Genomic DNA, 21,831 nt, shown 5'->3' with positions numbered 1-21,831 from the left:
CAAACAGAAGTACCAGAGAGGTAACGCCCCCAGCAGTAGCCCTTAACAAAAGGATGGGTGGAGAGTTGCTGAGTAAGTTTTATCTGCTTCCTTGCACGTCAGGTGAAAATATGCTAAGTGCCACAGTGACTGAGTGGTCCACAGCGGGGCCTTTATGGGCTCATTCCCTTTACTATCTCGTGTTCCTACTCCACCACCAGTGTTTCTTGGGCTTGTATCCCAAATCAACTTCTTGCCCTGAGATCCTCAGCTCAGGTTCTGCCTCTAGGGGAATACAAAAATGGAACAAATCTCAAAATAGATGAAACTATTAGCTATGCATAACACACCGAAAATTGAAGCACAGAGAAAGGAACTTGGAGACATCTGAGTCAATACTAGTGAAAAAAAATCCTTCAAAAAACTATTAATACGCTCAGAGAGATCAGCAAAGATGTCGTCGCATACACAATACAAGAGGATGCTATTTAAAAAATGAACAATGAGGGCGCCTGGGTGGCGCAGTCGGTTAAGCGTCCGACTTCAGCCAGGTCACGATCTCGCGATCCGTGAGTTCGAGCCCCGCGTCAGGCTCTGGGCTGATGGCTCAGAGCCTGGAGCCTGTTTCTGATTCTGTGTCTCCCTCTCTCTCTGCCCCTCCCCCGTTCATGCTCTGTCTCTCTCTGTCCCAAAAATAAATAAACGTTGAAAAAAAAAATTAAAAAATGAACAGTGAGAATAAGAAAATATTCTTGGACCTTAGTGATATGATGGATGAAAAAAAATCAATACAAGCGTTGCAGATAAAAATCTAGTAATTCTCCATGAAAAAGAACAAAAGTAAACAGAGAAGGAAAACTGGAGAAAAACCAACAAGACAACGACACAAATTAGCTCGCTGATGTGTCAATACAGAGGGTCCAACATCCAACCAAAAGATTTTCTATGCACAGGAAGCAAAGAAAATGGAGGAGAGGAATGATCAAAGAAATCAAACAAAAAAATGTTCCAGAACTGAAGTGTAAGATTCTTCAGAATACAGGTCCCAGTCTACTCATTAAATGACACGCGTAATGTCAGTAACTTTTTCATGACACGCCTAGGCCCAAAGAGATACCTTCCAATTCAGTGTTTTAAGTAGTTAAATCCAAACTACTTAAAGGACTCTTCATGTCCTAAAAACTTAGTAACTGCTGGGCACTATACAGCTTCTCAAACCTAGAAATCATATTGAATACTGCCACCCTCATTTCCTGTTCCACACTATGTTTTGATTTGTGTGGTACTTGTTTTTTTTTTTTTGTGTGTGTGTGTGTGTGTGTGTGTGTGTGTGTTTTGAAATCATGGCAACTGCAGAAAACCCAGTTCTGCAAAGATATTGACATCATGGAAGGAATGTAGCAATCTAATATTAAGTCTCCAGTTAATGGTTCACCTAGTGGCCAACAGATGTTGCTATGTTTTCCTCAAAATTTCAGACTATTCCCTGGCACTCTTGTGAGTTCACTCGGGCGACCTACAACACCTTGGCACATAGTTTGGGAACCACAGCTTTAGCCTACCTGTACCTATCAAGGTCTTAGAAAATTGATTAACAAAACTTCCACACCAAGGCCAATCGCTACTTATAACTCAGAATATCAGTGATAAAAAGAAAAATTAGAAGTTTCCAGAACAAAAGAAAAAAACAGGTCACATGTAAAAAAGAGTGAGACTTCTCATAGCAGGAACGCTTCTCACAGACACTCTGAAAACTACCAAGGGAAAAATGCTCACTCAGCCTATCACACCCAAAGTATCAGTCCAGTGAGAGAACAGATTAAAGATATTTTCAACTATTTGCCTCCCACACGTTCTTTCTCAGGAAGCTACTGATGAATGTTGTCCAGCAAAACTAGGGAGTAAACCACAAGTGAAGGTGACAGAGAAGAAAGCCCAGGATGGCTTGAGGAAGACGGCCATGCACCAGACCAAGAGAAAACCAGTCCACAGCAGCAGGGTGGGAAAATAAACAGAATGTGTGCAGGATTCAACATGTATGAGCATTTGAAAAAGAACAAATTTCCTAGAAATTTGATAAATATAGTGCTGCTTCAGGGGAAAAAAATGTACAGACAGGTATAAGAAAATGAAGCAAGGAGTGACTGGGTGGCTCATTTGGTTGTGTCTGACTCTTGGTTTCAGCTCAGGTCATGATCTCACAATTCATGACATCAAGCCCCATGTCTGGCTCCACGCTGGGCGTGGAACCTACATAAGATTCTCTCTCTCCTTCTCCCTCTGCCCATGCACTCTCTCTCTCTAAAAAAAAGGGGAGGTTCCTGGGGGGCTCACTCAGTTAGGCATCCAACTTTGGCTCAGGTCATGATCTCATGGCTTGTGACTTCAAGCCCTGCATTGGGCTCTGTGCTGACAGCTCAGAGCCTGGAGGTTGCTTCGGATTCTGTGTCTCCCTCTCCCTCTGCCTCTCCCCTGCTCATGCTCTGACTCTCTCTGTCTTTCAATAATACATAAACGTTAAAAAATTTTTTTTATTATTTATTTATTTATTTTTAATGTTTTTATTTATTTTTGAGACAGAGACAGAGCATGAGCAGGGGAGGGGCAGAGAGAGAGAGGGAGACACAGAATCCAAAGTAGACTCCAGGCTCTAAACTGTCAGCACAGAGCCTGATGTGAGGCTCGAACTCACGAACTATGAGATCATGACCTGAGCCAAAGTCGGACACTTAACTGACTGAGCCACCCAGGCGCCCCCTGAAAAGATTTTTTAAATAAAAAATAAAAAGAAAAGAAAATGAAGCAAATGGAAAAAAAAGAAAAGCTGTGAGTAACTGCAAGAAACCTGATCATTGACTTTTACATGGCTACAAAATGGAACAATATTGACATGATCACTAATTCTGTCAATAGTGGCTAAAAGTGATATATGAAGAAGTAGCAGTATAGGCATATTATTTGGAGTATTAGAATATATATTTCTATATATATTAGGATTAGAAATATATTCTAATATTATAAATATAATATACCTATACTTCTATTAAAATATTTTTAATAAAAATCATTAAGTTATTAATTAAAATATGTTTTCTAATATTCTGGGGGACAACAGAGAAGGTATGGGGTAGGGTGCACAAAGGAATGCTATAAACATATATATTTTGATTTAGACAAATTCTTTTTTTTTTTTTTTTTAGTTTATTTTTATTTATTTTGAGAAAGAGAGAAAGACAGTGAGTCGGGGAGGGGCAGAGAGTGAGGACAACAGCATCCCAAGCAGGCTCTGTGCTGCCAGAGCAGAGCCTGATGTGGGGCTTGAACTCATGAACCATGAGTTCATGGCCTGAGCTGAAATCAAGAGTCCAATGCTTAACTGACTGAGCCACCCAGGTGCCCCTGGTTTAGATAAATTCTAAATGTGAAGTAGAGAACAGAGGACAATATATGGATATTGGAAGCAAAAGAGAAAAATCATTAACTTTGATTTTTATTGCAGATTAAAAGCTTTCAGATGAAAGTATTTGAAATGCAGGGTCGCAAACAGCCAAGTAATTACCTACACTTTAAACTTCACTTTGCTTAGATCGCCCTACTGTACAAGTTACCTCTTCTGTGAAGCATTCTTTTCCACTCCAGGTATCCTTAGTACCTTCAGATATTCCACAAGTTCTGCTACAGCGTTTATATTACTTATAAATATAAATTATTATTATTATTATAGAATATACTTGTAATATATGTAAATGTAATTTATTACTCCACACCTATCTCTCTCTGGACTGTTCTATTTCAGAAGAAAAGGAATTTCATCTCATCCCTCTATAGATTTTTCCTTCAATCTACTGACAAGGTCCTCACCTTACAAACATTACCAGAAAAATTATTTTAATAACTAGTTATGTGACTATAATACCCCATATCTCATCAATCTAAACTGCCCATTTTTTTTTTCACATTTTATCATTTCTGATTTGGGGAATGTGCCTTAAAATCGCTGGAGGCCCAGATGGAAGCTGAATTCTTGTAGACAGAATTTACAACCACTCCTATCATTCATCAGGGGCCCTCCCAATCTAAAACCACTTTAAATTATCTGCCTAAGTTTTGTTTTTTGTTTTTGTTTTTTTTAACTCACACTGACACTACATTCAGACCTACATATTTAGTAGAACCGACTTGCCATTCAAATTTTAGCAGATATATTTTTTCTGCCTTCTACCAGGGCTATATCTGATATGTGTGAGTTTCTTTGTTGTCCCTTTCTGTGTGATGGGTTTATTTTTCACTTATCCCTGCATTGAAGAGATAGTCCCTTACATCAAAACTTTAAGCAGATATCCCATTAGACACCCCATCTTAAACATTATTTTTTTTTTGAGGGTACAGATACAATTCCACTGGATTGTCTCTTAGATTCCAGGAAATACAGCATTAAATTAAAACCATAAAAAACTAAAGTATAATGCTGGCTTAGTAACACCTATATAAATATTTCACCTCTTTTTTTTTTTTTAATTTGAGAGATAAAGACTGCATGTGTGAGCGAGGAAGAGGGGCGGGGAGCAGGGGAGAGAGGGAGGGGGGGAGAGGGAGAGAGAGAGAGAGAGAGAGAGAGAGAGTATCTTAAGCAGGCTCCACACTCAGCACAGAGGAGCTGGATCCCACGACCCTGCGACCATGACCTGAGCTGAAATCAAGAGTTGGACTCTCAACCGACTAAGCCACCCAGGCACCCCCACATTTTAACAAAAGAAACTTTTGGGTTTCTTTTGGCCAGTAAGAGCTCCACACCCCGATAAGCACTAGACAAATTTTCAAAGAATTTTGAATTTTGCTGTGTAAGTTAAATCCTTACTTGCCCACTTTCCCTTTACAAAACACTTTTTTGCATGTTCCTGCATATCAGCATTTTAAGACAAAGTTCACATTTGCCCACCAAAAACCACAGCAGCCTACACTGTGATCTGTTTGATGGAAAACATCTGATGCTACTAAAAATCATCAATGAAATACACCCTTGTGGGATCATAATTCACCCCTACAAGGCAAACCAACTCTCCTAGGCCATCAGTTGCATCCTTCAGTTCCCTACCATGGCAAATCCCAAACTGTCCTTTGTGTCCCCCCCCCCAAAGACTTTATGTAACATATGATTGAACCCATCAGTTCACTTGTATGCTTAAGACCTCTGTGTGCAAATAGTACTTAGCTAAGCATGCAGTGCGACATGTTATACAGTTAGAAAATATTTAGTGCTTACTATGTTCCAGGCAATGAGCTAACCACTTTACATACATAATTACTCTAGCCCTCACAATAAACCTACTGATTAAGAAATTGAGGCTTGTTGTTAAGTAACTTGCTCAAGCTCACACAGTGAGAAAGAGATAGAACAAGAATGTAAGCCCATGCTGGGTAACTCCAAGGCCCTCCCTCTAAACCACTGCATTCTACTCCTCTGGGAAAGAAACTGCAGTGAGAAGAAACAAGGCCAGTTTGAACAGCAAGCACATGAACTGGGTAGGTTAGCTGCAGACACACTGAGCAACCAGTCGAGTTTGAGATGGAGCTTCCCACACTTCTCAACAAACTGAGAATGATGCTTCAAATCACAGGAAGAAGTAGTTTCAAAAGCACCGAGCTAAAGTATGGGGCATCATTTTAATTCCCATTATAACCACTATTCCGTCTTCTCTAGCCCACTTTGGGAGTGGGGCTCGTTTGCATGGGTCTGTTAGGACATTTACTTCGTGGTGTGTGTTTCATACTTTCTCTTAAGTCTGGTCTGCGGGCCAGAGCTAAAGGCAAGCTATTATTATAGATCAAAGCCACTGAAGTAGGTAATGAGGTTTGGTATATAAAACTCTCAGTATAAATGCAGGGGGAAATTCTGGCTTTTCTTTAACATTATCTGCTTTGAAATGCATCGTTTGAAACAGAAGTCTCAGTAGGCCGGAGAATTCTAGCTGCCAGAGAAGAATTTCCCTTCACCAAACAGACCAATGGTAGCTTCGGCTAGATGCCTTTCACAAATGCGAAGCCCTGTGCTGTGAGTTATTTTTGATTGGCACTCCATGGGGTGAGTGCTACAAGCATCAAGGGACATGAAGAGCATTCCCCACCATGGCAGGAATACAGGAATACAGAATTGAAAGACCATTCTGACCGGCTTCCTGATAAAGAATACAGTCTGAATTCTCACGCTGATGTGTAAGCTTTAAAAAAGAAACAATTAAAATATCTAAGCAGACAGTTTTCATCTCTCCAGGTAGAAAGTGTTCTTAACATATTCAGACTTGTAGGTCCCTGAGCTACAGGGGGGCAAAGGAAAGGTGGTTATAACATTAGAAGGATAATTACATTTCCCAATAACTTTTAAAATCATGTCTGGCTCCTCTTTTGTCTTTCAAGACCGGTCTATGTTAAGTACGTGCCTCCCAACTCTATAAAGTGACTTCCATAATTCTGCTCTACAGACCAAGGCATAGTCTTCATTGTCGGATGCCAAATGTGTATCATCACCACATCCAGTAGCATGAGTGCTGGAGGAGGGGAGTCATCAGAGAAAGTCACTAAGTCCCCAAATTACTTTCCCTCCCCCCTCCCTTCCTGCCTTGCTGTCTGTCCTTCCCTTCTCCCTCCGATTCCCCCACTCACTCTCTCCTTCCCTTCTTCCTCCCTCCTGTCTGTCCTATTTTTTGCTTCCTAAGACATTTTAAAATCAGCCTAAGGTGTGCCAGGTACTATGCTATAGATGCTATAGATCACACAATTTGTACAACTAATCTCAAAAACTTTACAATCATCCTCAAGTGCCCTACTTCCTTAATAACTGTCAACTCCCTGAAATCAGAGGCCATGCCTTATACCTCTAAGACTTCATTGTGTCCACTGTACAATGTCTTGACTTTGTGTAGTATGCAGTAGGAAGAACTGGATGGGTATTAGATAATCTGATGTCCAGCTCCCTCATCTACAAGGTAACCGCAGGCCAGTCACCTCATCTCTAGCACCTCCATTTCCTCCTATACAGAAAAGGATCCTTAGACCAGTCCAATGATCCACACAGGGTTGACCTAGTGATAACATCATGATGTGAGTGAAGTCACCTTATAAACCTAAGCCTTGCTGGGGAAGGTGCCCCTAAGCATAACTCAGGGTGAAGTGTCTGAACACTGGTGCTGCCAGGTGAGCACATGAAGCTGGGTCACCTCACTAGAGCCCTGCCCACCTTACAATAGACGCATAGCTCAGGAGAATTATCTTCTTGAAATGTGAAACCCAGCATGACATTTTCCTACTTACAACACTTCACCCTGAGAATGAAATCCAACTCTATCATAAGGCGTAGAAGCCTTGATTCCTGCTCAATTCTCTGGTCTTTTTTCCTTCCTGCCCCTTAACAAGGTCTGAAGGTCACATTCCTCCCACCTACTGACACTGAGCGACAGCTGATAGCCATGCTCTTTGTTGGGCTGCCTTGAGACTTTTGCCTTCCATAGACCTGTCCAAGAACGGGCCAGATGCCCTTCCCATAGGCTACTACAGCACACAGCATCCCATGATGACCTTGCTACAGCACTTTTTACTCCACCCTGTACCTGCCTGCATGGTGCTTATCGGCATCTGTCACCATAATATTGTTCCTTGAGGGCAATGCCCTAGTGGTATCACATGGAAGATACTCCGTAAGTTACCTGTTAGATGGGTAAATAAATGAATAAGTGAGGAACTCCTTTGCAGTGTGACAGGACATGATCCTTTACATGGTTGAGGATATTCTTGAAGTGCTACCTGGGAACTCCGTACCATTATAACTTCACCAAACCAGATGTAACAGGCAGAAAAAATGTCCCCTACCCCCACTCCCAAGATGCCCACATCCTAGTCTCCAGATCCCAACCATATGTTACCTTGCATGGCAAAGAGGAATTAGGGTTGCAAGGTGAATTAAGGTTGCTAATCAGGGAAATTCTAATTTAAAATATATTTAAAATAGGGAAATTGCCCTGGATTATTTTAGGGTGACCATGGTAATCACAAATCCTTAAAAATGCAAGGAGAAGGCAGAATGGAGGTTGGACTGTTTCAGTTTGAGAAAGATCCAAGTTGCTACCAGGCTTAAAAAATGTAAGGGAGCCATGAGCTAAAGCATTTGAGTAGTCTCTAGAAGCTTCTGGAAAAAGCAAGGGGACAGATTCTCTTTTAGGGTCTCCAGAAAGGAATTCAGCACTGTGGATACCCTGATTTTGGCTCATTGAGATCTGCATCAGACTTCTGACTTAATAAAAAAAAAAAAAACCATAAGATAATAAATTTGTCTTTTAATTTACTAAGGTTTTGGGAAATTTGTTACAGCAGCAATAGAAAATTAATACACCAGACAAGAAAGTAGAAGACCTAAATAGGACAAATCATGGGACCTGTTGGAGCTTTACTCTCTTTTTTATTTTTTTCTATCTATCTATCTATCTATCTATCTATCTGAGACAGAGAGATCACACCATGCACGCAAGCAGGGGAGGGGCAGAGGGAGAGGGAGAGGGAGAGAGAGTGTCTTAGGCAGGCTCTACACTCCATGCAGAGCCCCACACAGGGCTCAATCTCACAACTGTGAGATCATGACCTGAGATTACGACCGGAGCCAAAATCCAGAGTCTGACACTTAACCAACCGAGCCACCAAGGAGCTTCACTCTCCTAATCAATAAACTGAGGTTAAGCACCCCTAATCTGCTCATCGCCTGAGTCTGTTTATGAAGATCCAAAGCGATAAGGCCTGTGTTTACATCTCAGCAGCAGCATTTATTCACTGTTTCAGTGGCAAGTGACTTAAATGATCTGTGCCTCAGTTTTCTCATCTATAAAGCAGACATTCTAATCATATTGGGTTACTGGGAGAACCCAATGATTTAGTCCATGTGAAGTGCTTAGAACAGCATCTGGCATGATGCAAATATTATATAAATGTTAGCTCTTATTACATCTGTAAAGAGTTTGCAAAAGGTTAGGTACTGCTGTGCCCGGCAGAGGATATGTTCCAAGACCCCCTGTGGACCCCTGAAACCACAGACTACTGAACCCTATATAGACTGTGTTTTTCTCCTATACATACACACCTATGATAAAGCTTAATTTATAAATTAGGCACAGTAAGCGATTAACAACAATACCTAATAATAAAATAGAACAATTATATCAATCACTACCATAAAAGCTATGTGAATGTGGCCTTTCTCTCTCTCAAAATATCTTACTGTCCTGTACTTGCCCTTCCTGTGATGACGGGAAATGATAGCACGCCTACGTGATGGGATGAAGTGAGGTGAAGGATGCATGCATTGTGACAGAGCATTAGGCTACTACTGACCCTCTGACACTATGTCAGAGGAAGATCATCTTCTTCCAGGCCGTGATGAACCTTGCGAAACTGAAACCGTGGAAAGCAAAACCCAGGATAAGGGACTACTGTATAAAGTGGTAAAGCAGAACCGGTATTCTTTTTTTTATGTTTATTTATTTATTTATTTACATATTTATTGAGAGAGACAGAGTGTGAGCAGGGAAGGGATAGAAAGAGAGGGAGACACAGAATCCAAACCAGGCTCCAGGCTCTGTGCTGTCAGCCCAGAACCCGACGCGGGGCCCTGAACTCATGAATGGCAAAATCATGACCTGAGCTGAAGTTGGACGCTTAAGCCACTGAGCCACCCAGGCGCCCCCAGAATCAGTATTCTTATAGAATGTTTTCAAGAGGCTGGAGGGTCAAAATAGCCCTTCTCAGTAGCAGTTCAGATATTTATGGAGGCATTTTGGGGGTCCAGGGGAGCGGCAGTGGCATATTCCTAGCATTTAGTGATAGGAGCCAGGGAAGCTAGACATCTTGCAACATCTGAGGCAGCCCTTCACAGTGCAAGATTCTTCCAGATCCCAAATGACACCACACACCCCTAGCCACCTTCAGTTGTAGCTATTCATTGATGGTGATTTTACATTCAGGTACTTGTATCTACCTCACTCATGCAGACTTCTGGTGTAGTTGTACTACACATTTATCAATTGAAACTTTTTTCAAAATAATTTATCCATGGGGCCCAGTCAGTTAAATGTCCAACTTCGGCTCAGGTCACATGATCTCTCAGTTTGTGAGTTTTAGCATCACTTCGGGCTCTCTGCTGTCAGCAGAGTACTCTCTCTCTGCCCCCTCCCCCCAATCTTTCTCTCTCTCTCAAAACAAATAAATAAACTTAAAAAGATTTACTCATTTCTCCATTTTATTAATGTTAATAATAGGGCATTATGCTGATTTTTAAATGTAAACTACAGTCAGAGTTTATTATTTATGAAATTCATTTCGTAAAAATAAAAGTGGTGTTAGAAAGGTTTCTTATTAAAAGTGTGTTGGGTCTTAATTTATAGAATGTGAGGTGAAATAATGTTTAGGGATACCTTAACCTAGCTCCTTAGCTTCCCAGTGAAGAAAGTCCAGGCCTAACAAGTTAAAGCATCTTGTGAAAAGAGTAACTATTAGTTACAATATAAGAGCCCAAGTTTCAAGACTCTTAATTCCAGAGGTCTTGGGTAATCTTTAAGGATCTGTACATCCTAAATAAAGTAATATTCTTTAAAGTTCAAATTCTCGTCCAATCCTGAAATTTCATGGCAACAAAACCACTGCCTCTACCTTGTGCCCCATCTCCCTGCCCTGCCATTCCCACTTCCACCACTAAGGGAAGTGACTGTGCAAGTGACATTTTAGATGATCTCAACAGCCAAGCATTCCTGGGAGCAGTACTGGGGGAGGAGCTTTGACGGACAAGGTTCAGGTCAACAACAGTCTCTGACCTTCTCTGAGTTTCCATCTCTTCTGGATCAGTTCTGGAGGATACCTTTTGGCCCCAGATATGATTCTGTTCATCCCCCCACCCCTACCTTCCATACCCCAATATGTGTCTTCCAGAACATTCTGTACTCCTCAATCTGGACAAAGTTATGGAGAAACTAATTTTATTAGTTTCAGTCACAAAAAGGTCGATAGATTCCAAATTACTATTTTGCTACCAATCTCAGGGCAAAAAATTCACCCCTCCCCTGACCCAGAACTACCAAGGATATTCACGCAGCTGTACCCTGCCCAACTCCACAGGGTGCCATTCTCATTGTACACCATGTACATGGCGTCCCCTGGCATTATGGGGTTCAATATTTGCATGGTTGAATGTAGGGTCCCTGATCTTACCCCCTAAAATAGGAAATGAGTTCATAATGTGAAGATACCTGACCTTAACTTTGATGAATATTTGGTTAAACACTGACTTAGCTGGCCCTGTCTATTCACTCTTTATTTTCAGTTTGAATTACAATTTAGTCTCCTTGTTGGCCATGTGTTCAATGATAGAGGCCCTGCCTTGTTGTGAAGTTGAGCCATACACTTAGTGCATTAAGGTTTTTAGACTCAATCCTCTTTTCTGTCCCTCCCTTTTGAGTAGCCCACACAATGGCTTTTCCTGCTCAAGGCTGTCCCAAGCACTTCAGCATATTGAGGAGTGAGGAAGAACATCTTGAGCCCAATAACTGAGGAACTTCAACCAACTTAAGTATATAGTTGAAGGAGAAACACAGAGTATCAATTTCCCCTAGAAGTTACAAGTATGAGCTTTTTTTTTTGTTTGTTTACTTTTGAGAGAAGGAGAGACACACAGAGTACAAGCAGGGGAGGGGCAGAGAGAGATGGAGACAGAATCAGAAGCAGGTTCCAGGCTCTGAGCTGTCAGCACAGAGCCCGATGCGGGGCTCGAACCCACGAGCTGTGAGATCATGACCTGAGCTGAAGTCGGACATGTAACCGACTGAGCTACCCAGGTGCCCTTGTATGAGCTTTTAAGTGAGACAGACCTGGAAACCTCCTAGCTATTTTACTTGAAGCAAATAGCCCACAGGGAACAAGTACTAGCCTCACAGAGTTACTAAAAGTGTAACGAACAAATCCAAGTAAAGCCTGTAACATATAAGTGCTCACCAAATGTTAGCGATTGTAATGACTCCCTTCCCGCAGAGAAATGGTCTCCCATCATTACAGTTTCATAATAAAAAAACTAAAGGGAGATTAAAAGTAAGAAATATAAAGTCTAGTACAGTGTGAGGAAAGGACTATCCCTTAGGACAATTTCACCTTCATTTCATGTAATGGCAACATAACTAATCACAGCAGTCATTTGATGCATGTCTTGTTTTTCTTTTATTCTCAGATTTCTCTTCCATGCAACAGCCCTGTAAAGTAAGAAGTTCTAGCCGAGTTTCTGTATTCCCTTTTTTTTTCAGAAGACACTGAGGCTCAAGGAGGTTAATTCTGTGGTAGATTCTACAACTGGAAGGCAGGGATTGAAACTTGGGGTTCAGCGTTTCATTTCAGAGCGTTTCACTAGCAGCGGCAGCGACTTTCCACTAGGGGGCGCACGTCGTGTAATGGGGTGCGTATTGGCTGTGGTTAAGGGACTAAACTAATCTCCATCGGCAGGCCAGGAAAAAAAAAAAAAAAAGCAACCTAAGTAAAAATCTGTGCATTTTCCACACAAACATATCTTTGAAACATCTCCCTAAGCCTCTCGTCCAAGCAGATTACATCTACAAAGCCATTCCTCTGTAGAAATTCTGCAATCATGCTTGCATTTCAGGATACGGGCAACTAGATATGTGATTTCAAGAAGCCTTTCTGGTGGCTCTGATTGCCCCTTCAGCTGGTCACCCATGTACTAGTCCAAGCTAAAAAAGAAGGGATATGTGTGTGATATTTGCTTTGATGGTATAGTATCACACCTCCTGCACTTGGGACCAACACTTTGACTCAGAACAAGGCACATTGTTTTGAGCGGGGCCTCTACTTGCTTCTCTTATTGCCGCCGATCTCTAAAAACTCAGGCTGGGAAGAAGGTTGTGGCCCAAAGCCCAGGTGGTTCCTGTCTAGGAGGCCCACGGGCCTTCCCTCAGAGGTCCTACCTGCAACACAGGAGGGCATGTTGCAAGAATGTCACATTAGAGGTTTTTACAAAACTCACTCTTCAGTTGCTGCATCCAGAAAGTCACACAACTGCTTGATTCTTTTTCTTTAAGTTTATTTTCAACTGCAGGGAGTCACCTTTCCTTCCTCTTTCTGGGTGAGAGATTTTTTTTTTTTTTTTTATCTATTGCTAAGTCATTATTCTTTAAGTGGAAACCAAGGAGAAGAAGAGTCGTAACGAAGGGCAGTGCTTTGAAACAGAAATGACCTGCCTTTTGTCCCCCCTGATAAATATGGCAAGCTGAGCAGGTGTGCAGTGGTTTACAGTCCAAACTACACTTGTCCCAGATCCCACCTGCCCCTTGTCACACAAACCAACACACTTGAGTCAAGAAAACTTTTTTTCTGCTTACTTGTGTTAATCATCAAACCAAAGCAAATAGCCTTCCACTTTTCTGGATCCAGGGTAGCAATTAAACATGAAGACATCACAAATCCTCTAGATAAATAATGGTGGGGGTGGAGGAAGCCTCTGGATTCTAGGCAGGAGGTGGACTATCATGTACCAGACAGTTGCATCAGCCGTCACATGTTAACAAGGCTGGCTTCTCAACTTTGAACTTTCGCAGTTTCACACCCCAGCACCACATCTGGTGAGCAGGAAATTGACTTAAGTCCTTAATTTAGGATTTAAATCAACCACCAGTTTACAAGGTCTGGGTTGAAACACTCTTGTTTCTGTGGCTATGGGTTCGTTTACTTATTCACTCAGCTTGCAGATCATTGAGCACCTAAACTCAAGGGAGGTGACCCATAACTAAATAAAAGACCCAAGACAACTCAATCTACAGCGAGGGGAAAGCTGGGTAAATAGATAAAAATAATTGCATAATATTTGTGTTAACGGAGGTATGTACAAAGGAAGCTATGGGGCAGAGAGGCAATTACCAAGTAAATACAGACGTAGTGGGAAAGGACAATGATTATCCACTTAATACCCTATTGCCCTTCTGCCCCCTCCTAACAGCAAAAGGGCACAGTAACGTGGCTACTTATTCCATTCACTTGAAAAACTAGGGGATTGGGCTCATAGGATCTCAAGAGAGTCGTCTCTAAGACGCCTCACACTCAGGAGAAACTGTTTCAAAATGCAAAACTGTTTGCACACTACTCGGGAAAAATCCCGGGAAAATGCAAGCGGAAAAACTGCCTCCCCAACCCTCCACCCAGAGGAGCAGCCTGGAATCCAGACTGACCGGCCGAACACCTGGCACCAGAAGGGAACTTGTGCACAAAGACGCAACACACTACCCAGCCCTTGGCACAAGTCCCCGGCGTGAGCCCGGCTTCCAATCTGAAAGAGGGAAGTCCGGAAGGGTGATGGGGTTTTAGCATTCAAACACTGCCCCTCCTCTCTGTCCTCTTTGGGACGGAACCCTCTTCACCGGATTGCCCAGGCTCCTGAGGAGAACTGTGCCAAAGCAGAACTCTCGGAGTCGCTACTGTTCAGTGGGCTCTCACCGGAGCGTGGACGGCTGCCCCTCCTTTCCAGCTCCACGTCCTACCCCTACGTACGCTCCACTTGGATTATCCGCGGGTAAAAATGAGACACCGGGCACTAGGCACTAAGACCCTGTGCCTGCCACGTAGCTCAAGAAGCCCTGCTCGCCAAGCCCTTTCACACACCCCTGCCGCGTCCAAGCCGGCAAAGACTAGCGTGCGGACAAGTTGCCCCCAGGTGGGGTAAAGTTGTCCAAACTCCCCGCCGCCCCCACTCGCCGGAACCCCGGGCTGTGTCCGCACGTGGGCGAGAGTGAGGGTGCGGCGGGAGGGTGAGGGGGTGTGTGCGCTGCCCGCGCGGCGTTAACCCCTTACCTTCCAGCAGCACCTCCTTGCCGGCGCGCTTCAGCGCCTGCACCGCCTCGTCGTGGGTGGCGTCCCGCAGATCGGCTCCGTTCACCGACAGGATGGCGTCGCCCACGTACAGGGCTTGGGTCTGGTCCGCCGCCAGCCCCTTGAAGATCTTGCTGATGAGGATGGGCATCTTGTTCTCCTTGCCCCCCTTGATGCTGATGCCCAGCCCTCCCAGCTCCTGCTTCAGCACCTTCACGCCGCGCTTCTGGTTGGAGATGGACTCGGGCACCTGCTCCGGCAGGTCGGTGAAGGCGGTGCGGACCCCGGCGGGCGAGTCCGGGGGCTGCGCGCCGCCGGCGCCCCTGCAGAACGAGCCATTGGTGGCGGTCCCGATGCCGTTGTACGCCGCGGCGCCCTCCTCGCAGCTCAGAACCAGGGCGTCCTCGCTCAAGTTCACCAGAACTTTGTGCCAGCGATCCCGCACCAAAACTTCCAGCAGCCCGCTCCGTTGCGCCCTGCCGCCTCCCCCGCCGCTCGGCCCCGCCGCCGCCGCCGCCGCCGCCGCTACCGCCATCTTTCCGGCATTCTTAAAATGCCATGTGATTGCCAAAGGGGGGAAAAGTGGGGAAGGGCTGCGGGGGAGGCCGCGGGCCCGGGGAGCGAGGAGCGCGCGCCGCGCAGGGCGGAGGCAGGGCGCAGGACGCCGCTCCGGGAGTTCGCACAAACGCACCCGGCGCGAGTTGGCAGCCGCAGCCCGGCCCGTTCCCCTTCACCGGATCCTGGGCGGGGTGGAGCGACCTAAAAGAAGAAGGAGAGGCAGAAACAGGGGAGGGGAAAAAAGCCAGCTGCCAGGCGCAAAAGCCCAAACCCAGGGGTGCCGCGGAGCAGTCGGCGCCGGGAGGCTGGCTGGGAGGAGGCGCGTCCGCGGGGAAGGGCGGGGACCCGCCGCCCCGCGGACGCTCACCTGTTCCAGCCGCCGCGGCCTCGGCGCCCTCACGCCGCTCGCCGGCTCAGACCCCCGCCGCCTCGCTCGGCCGAGCGCCGGGCGCCGCAGGGACAGCTTCCCCGCGCCGGCTCCCCGACCCCGCCCAGCCCGCGCCTCTCCACCCTCCCCTTTCCGCGGGCGCCCGCGCGTCACCTCTGCTGGGACCGCGCGTGCTGCCGAGGTCCCCGCACGCGACGCTCCTGCCCCCTCCCTTCCCTTTCTTACGTCCCGCTGCATCGTCCCTCAGTCCTGACCCCCAGCTGTATCTCCATCCACGCCTCCTCACTCGGGCTTCCTCCAACCGGGGCTTGGCTTCTCCTGCCGAGTTCTTACCTGTCTGTCCCTTGCGCACGGACTCTCAGGTGGACTCAGACGGAGGCCCCAGGTTCTCGCAAAGTTAAGAGGGAAGGCTGTCCCAAGAACTCAGAATGAGACGTCAGCATAACCCGACTGTCCGAAACTTCCTCACTTGAAATGCAGGACGTCTTTCTGCCAGATCTCTGGAGAGGTGCCTGTGCTGGCGGGGGTTTTCCCGGGAACAAATGCCTTCCCAGCTTTAACACCGAATATGCTCTATGCTTCTGACCCATCTTTTCTCCCCCAGTGCCGTCCCAAGTGCTTCCTGGGACTTTCTCTTTCTCCCCAAGATCCACTATCGGAAGTTAATTGTTTGAGAACTCAATTTCAATGGGCTGTATCTGAAAAGTTCCTTTCCTAGTTGCTTATTTGGAGCTCAGGCTGCGTTTTTCCAGGGGAAGGTTATAATTGTTGGTTACCTTCCCAGGCCAATCCGGGAATGCCAACATAACCCGTGTCATAGCTTAACCTCACTGAGCCCTCCTGTTCTTTGAACCTCTCAGGTTCTCCCCCTCAACCATAATCAGGCGCCATGGACCTCCCCAAGAGTTTTAAGTCTCTCGTGTATCCCTTCCCCCTTCCTACCTCACCCCTCTGTCCAAAATCAAAATAAAACAAAACTCACAAATCTGCTGTTCTTAAAGGTAAACCCAACCCGGCAAGATGTCAGGAGGAAAGAAATCTTATCAAACACATTCCCATTGATGCGCATCACCGTCGACATTATCGAACATGCTCTAACCCTTCCAGAACGACCCACACTATTAGTTGACAATGCTTTAAAACCCAGACAATCCCTAAAGGGTAGCTGTAGTTCCAGGCAGTGTCCCGGAATGAAATGAAAACATTTGGACTTCTTTGGAGAAGTCACTGCAAGCAGGTCAGCGGGGACCCCTGGCTTAATGCTTCCTTTTGAAGCTCCCTCCTTTCCTACATTTTTAATCCACCAGTTTTCTACAAGATCTGTGTTCTTTCATGTAAAGGTACCATAGCAGGGAGAGCAGCCCCAGCATCAGATAGGAAGCCCATTCGGGTCTACCACTGTGGGGTGGGAAAAGCAGTTGGGACTGCCCTCTGCTTCAGAGCTGAGGATTCACTCATATCACTCTTCAGAGAAATCAGAGCCTGAGTGTCTATGCAGTAACCCAAAATACCTAGGAGGAAATAGGCACCAGAACACCAGCGTGATGATTTAGAAATCAAAACTGATCTGCCCCCAGAGCAAAATCCTCCATTTCCACGATGCCTGCGTCTTGCCTCTGTGGTCAGGCAAGGTGGGAGGCCCAGGCAGAACTAGAAGTAACTCAGTGATTGGCCGTAAGATACCAAAGGGTCTGGAATGGTAATTTCTCAGAATCTCTGTGACAAGCACATTGTTTCTGTATAAGCACACCTACATGGGAAAGAAGTAGGTACCTCGCTTAAAGTGGCATTTGAAGGAGGGGAGACCAATATCTAATGTCATTAGGCCTCAGACATGCAGGTGGCTCTGTTGGTGGAATTGTAACAACAGCCCCTATTCTACATGCTTTACACATATTAACTTCATCCTCCCACCAATTCTCGGGGATCCATACTATTATCATCACTCCTGTAGAGATACAGGTTTAATAACTTGCCTGGGGCATGTAGCTAGTAAATGGCAGTCAGGATTTGAAGGCAGATAGGATGAGTCTGGACTCTTAACCCCTGTCCCACACTCTCCTGAAGGTCCTTGGAGCCTGTTAGAGACAGGGTGCACCCTGCAGTGAGGCCAGCCTTTCCCCTGGGAGGGAGCCCCCAGACGCCCTGGTTGTAGAAGGGGAGAGCCAGCCCCTGCCTCTGGCCTGTCCCTCTTTCCTAGGTTAGAGAGCACTCTGGCCTCCGCTAATTGACGCTTTTTTAAATTATTATTTTAGATGTGTTAATATGTTGAAACTGGTGACTGTTGTGGTCGTACAGGCCAAGAAGTCCTATCTCACCCCTCAAAGAGCTTTGCATCTCTGGCCTCTGACTAGTAATGCTGATTCTCAAGAGTAAACCTTGTTTACCTCATTTCTTAGTTCTCATTTCTTAGTGGCGGGACTTGGAACTAGTGCACTGTAACCCCTTAATCCTTGCAGTTAGGACACATCACCCCTTCCCAGGTCTCCTTTTTTTTTTTTTTTTTTAAAGAATGGTCACTAGAAAGCACTGACAAGACTTCCAGCTTCCTCATTTTAGAAGCGTGGCATTTGAAGCTCAGAGTAGAGCAATGACGGACCCACGGCCACAACGTGGGTTTGTGGCAAAGCTGCACCTGGGCTGTCGTGGCTACCGGTCCAACTCAGTGTTCCAGAAATTATATCTGAAGCTCCCCAACCCCCTTTTTCCTTAAACCAGATTTCTTTTGCTTAGCTAGGTCTCCTATTGTGTTTTCTACTTCTGTCCTAAACTTTTGATTTTCATTTCTCACCCAGCTAGGACTGGGGTCCTCCTCTGTGTGTCCCTTCCCTGCGGGATGTGCATTTTCCTACAGAGGTTTGTGTGAACTTAGACTTGCAAGAGTGCGTCATGTGATCCTCAGTTTCACAGCGCAGCGTGTGGGGGAAGGAACAGTGTTCATCCAATCAGTAGCCCCCACACAGCTTGGTTGTACAACCACTACATCCCAGGCAGTGTTCTAGGTGTTGTGATGTGGGAACAGACACACTGACAAAGGCATGCTTTATGAAGCTTACACTGTAGCTGGTGGTAGAGTGGAGGTAGAGAAAGACTACAAACACACAAGATATTTTCTTCCAGAAGTAAATGCTGGGAAGAACATACAGCAGTGTGATAGGGTCAAGAGTAACCAGGACAGGCAATTACCAGGAGTGGTGCTATTAAGGAAAACCTTTGTGAGAGATGTGGACGGTAAGAAGAGGGGAGTCTTACAAAGATCTAGGGAAGACCGTCTCAGGAAGAAGATCTAGGGATGACCATCTCAGTACAATGCACCTGAGACAGAACCCGGCTTATCTGGTTCACAGGATCAGAAAGAGGTCAGCGTGGCTGGTGCAGCCTGTGGGAGGAAGAGAGAGGTAGAGGCAAGATCAGAGAGGTAGGCTGGACCAGATCACAAGGTAGGGCCTCGGAGGATGGCAACATACCTGTCCTCCTTGTCCTCTTGAGCTGCAAGAGCCAAACATTTTGGATTGTCGAAGACAGTGTCCATTTCAAGCATTGCTTACTATTACCTACTGAGTCAACTTCTACTGGGTGGAACACAGGATCCAGTGTTTGGGTTTGGAAAATATCATCACTGTATTTGGGGCGCCGTTTCATGAAGAGTAGGCTGAGCATCTTTAGGGAGATTTATCCAATACACAGGGTGGACAGTGGCTATAAGGTGAATAGTGAAGAGGAAACAAAGAGCTTTTTGATATCTAGGGGGCAATTAGAGAACAGAACAAGAGAGAAGGGGGATGCTCACAGAAAGAGTACTTGAAATGCAAAACCCCAGAGGTGAGGCCTAGGGATGTCAATACCATAGGCTAAACGCTTAGGGAGTCCCTACTCTGGTGAAGAACTGAGGGCATTGCAGGAGGCCTACCCTAGTATGCAAAGAGAATTTCCTACAGGAAGACAGACATGAACACAGAGTACACGGGGGCCTGAGCCAGCTGCAATGCTGAGTGTGAAATCAGTGGCTAAAGCAAAATGCTGGCTTATAGATTCTCACCTCAGAGATCAAGCACTGAGACTGGGGGACAGCACCGGCAGGTTCTTTCTTCTCTGGTACACCCCGGTTGGCTAACAGGTACATCATCAATTTTAAAAAGGGTTGGCAAACACCCTCTATTGCATGTGCTTGGCTTTTCTCTGGGCGGGTCCTTGGTAAACTAGATGGACCACCACCCAGACTATCACCCAGCCAGTCAGTCAGGTGAGAGTTATCTGACTGCTCACCATGGGGGTGCTGCTTGGGGGACTTTTCCGGGAGCAGGGCTGGCCCAAGGCAGAACTGAAAGTACTTAGATGTTGTCTTCCAGCTTCTCTGACTGGGTTCTACTCCTGTTACTTCCCTTCCTTAACAACCTGCTGTTGAAACAAACCTGATACCAGCCTTAATATCTACATAAGTCTTAATATTTATACCAGTCTTAATATTTATATTCATCCTATAAATTTAAGTCACTTTTCTAAGGGATTGTACATTTGAGCCTTTTTAAAATTGTGAGTGATCGGTTAGAACTTAGGTTAAAGGCACGTTGGGACAAAATGGCTCTTTGAAATCCCAGAAAGAAAGATAACCCTCTGCATATTGGGAACTTTAGCAAATTAGCCTAAGTAGGCATAAACATGTCTGGTCTGAGGGTGAGGAGGAATAAGGAATCAAAGTTTCCTCCATACACATCTTTCGAATAATATGAAATGAAATGGACATGACATTTCAAATAACTATCTCACAGTCTTGTTTCTTAGGCTCCAAAAGAGATTGGTTATTAAATTACTTTGAGAACCTTCAGGCTCAAGAGGTCTATATATGAGGGAAACTCACTTTTTTCCACACTGTCTCCATTTACTTTATGGAATCACCCCCCGCCCCCCAGACTCTCCCTTGACCCATGAGAAAGTTCGTCTCATATTCTACCTCACAACCTGATAGCCCATTTTTCTTCATCACCCAATTTATTCCCTCCCATTGTAGCAGGGTTCTCTTAGATAATCTCCCTGTTAGCTCCTTGTACTGAACTCTTAGTCTATCGCATGGCTATGTGCAGATCCTCTTTTATCCTAGATAAAGAGGATCTTTAGGAGGATCTAAAGAGGATCTAGGAATTCTCACCCATTCCTTCTATTCCCTGGTTCCTACTGGAACCTGAGCTAGTTCCCAAACACCACATCTCCCACCTTTCTGCCTTCTCTGGCAAGAACCTCACGTTCTTTGACGGCTCTGGGTCTCTAAAACATTCCAACAACATTTTTGATGCCTGGTAATACCTGTAGATCATGAAATGTTTATGGTCTTCCATTTCTCATCATTTAGCAAACTCTAGCACTTTCTTTAAATTATGCTCTGTCTTTTCCCCCAGCCCCTAACAATCTAGATGTGTTTGGATAATTTAAGCTCCTGGTTCATGTTTTTCCTTTTTAAATGCATTTCTCTACCTTCAGCAGCCAGACATGAGTATTTTTAGGGGACTTCAATGTATTCTGCCCCATGTTGTGTTTATGGTTTGGAACTAGTTCCTTCACTTCTAGACCTTAGTTGAGCTTAGGAATTTTATTCTGACTTGGTAGAAAGGTAGGAAATAGCAAGGATTAATGACCCAAATAAGTAACTAAACATCAGATGACATTTAGCTTTTGGAATCTAAAGCCTACATATTAAGCTAAGGGAACACTCCCTCAAGCTCGCAGAGAACAAACCGAGCTTCACTAAGATAAAGGTTTTGCCTTGGTCTTACGGAAGCACAGACTTTGGAGAATGAGATAAGAGAGAACAAACATTCCTAGCAGCGGGAACAACTTGGTCAAAGGCAGGAAGAAAAGGATGAACGGATTATCTTCACTGAGCCATGGGTTGATCAGCTTAGAATGGTTTGGGAACAAAGTAAGGCAGAGATCTGGTAAAAAGATAGTATTATTAGTCAGAATGCTTGGCTCCAAATGATAGGATCTTAACCAACGCTAAACACCGAATGGGAAATGCA

At 45.1% G+C, this 21,831-nt stretch overlaps 1 protein-coding gene across 3 annotated transcripts in view; it reads right to left on the bottom strand.

Moving 5' to 3' along the window:
* The window catches only part of SNTB1 (syntrophin beta 1), a 237,128-nt gene extending 220,866 nt beyond the window's left edge, over window positions 1-16,262 (bottom strand). Inside the window, exons 1-2 of one of the 3 annotated variants that reach the window (XM_045453795.1) lie at window positions 16,151-16,262; window positions 14,854-15,630 (exon numbers count right to left, since the gene is read on the bottom strand). In XM_045453795.1, the coding sequence (XP_045309751.1) occupies window positions 14,854-15,406 (553 nt within the window). In that variant the 5' untranslated portion in view covers window positions 15,407-15,630; window positions 16,151-16,262. Of the gene's footprint in view, window positions 1-14,853; window positions 15,900-16,150 lie in introns of those variants that run through there. The other 2 variants (XM_045453796.1, XM_045453794.1) reach the window with 2 other exon arrangements.
* Window positions 16,263-21,831: the final 5,569 nt, after the last annotated feature.

Source organism: Leopardus geoffroyi, chromosome C3 (genome assembly GCF_018350155.1).
Source record: "Leopardus geoffroyi isolate Oge1 chromosome C3, O.geoffroyi_Oge1_pat1.0, whole genome shotgun sequence".
NCBI lineage: Eukaryota > Metazoa > Chordata > Mammalia > Carnivora > Felidae > Leopardus > Leopardus geoffroyi.
This window is presented reverse-complemented; position numbering and strand designations above follow the sequence as displayed.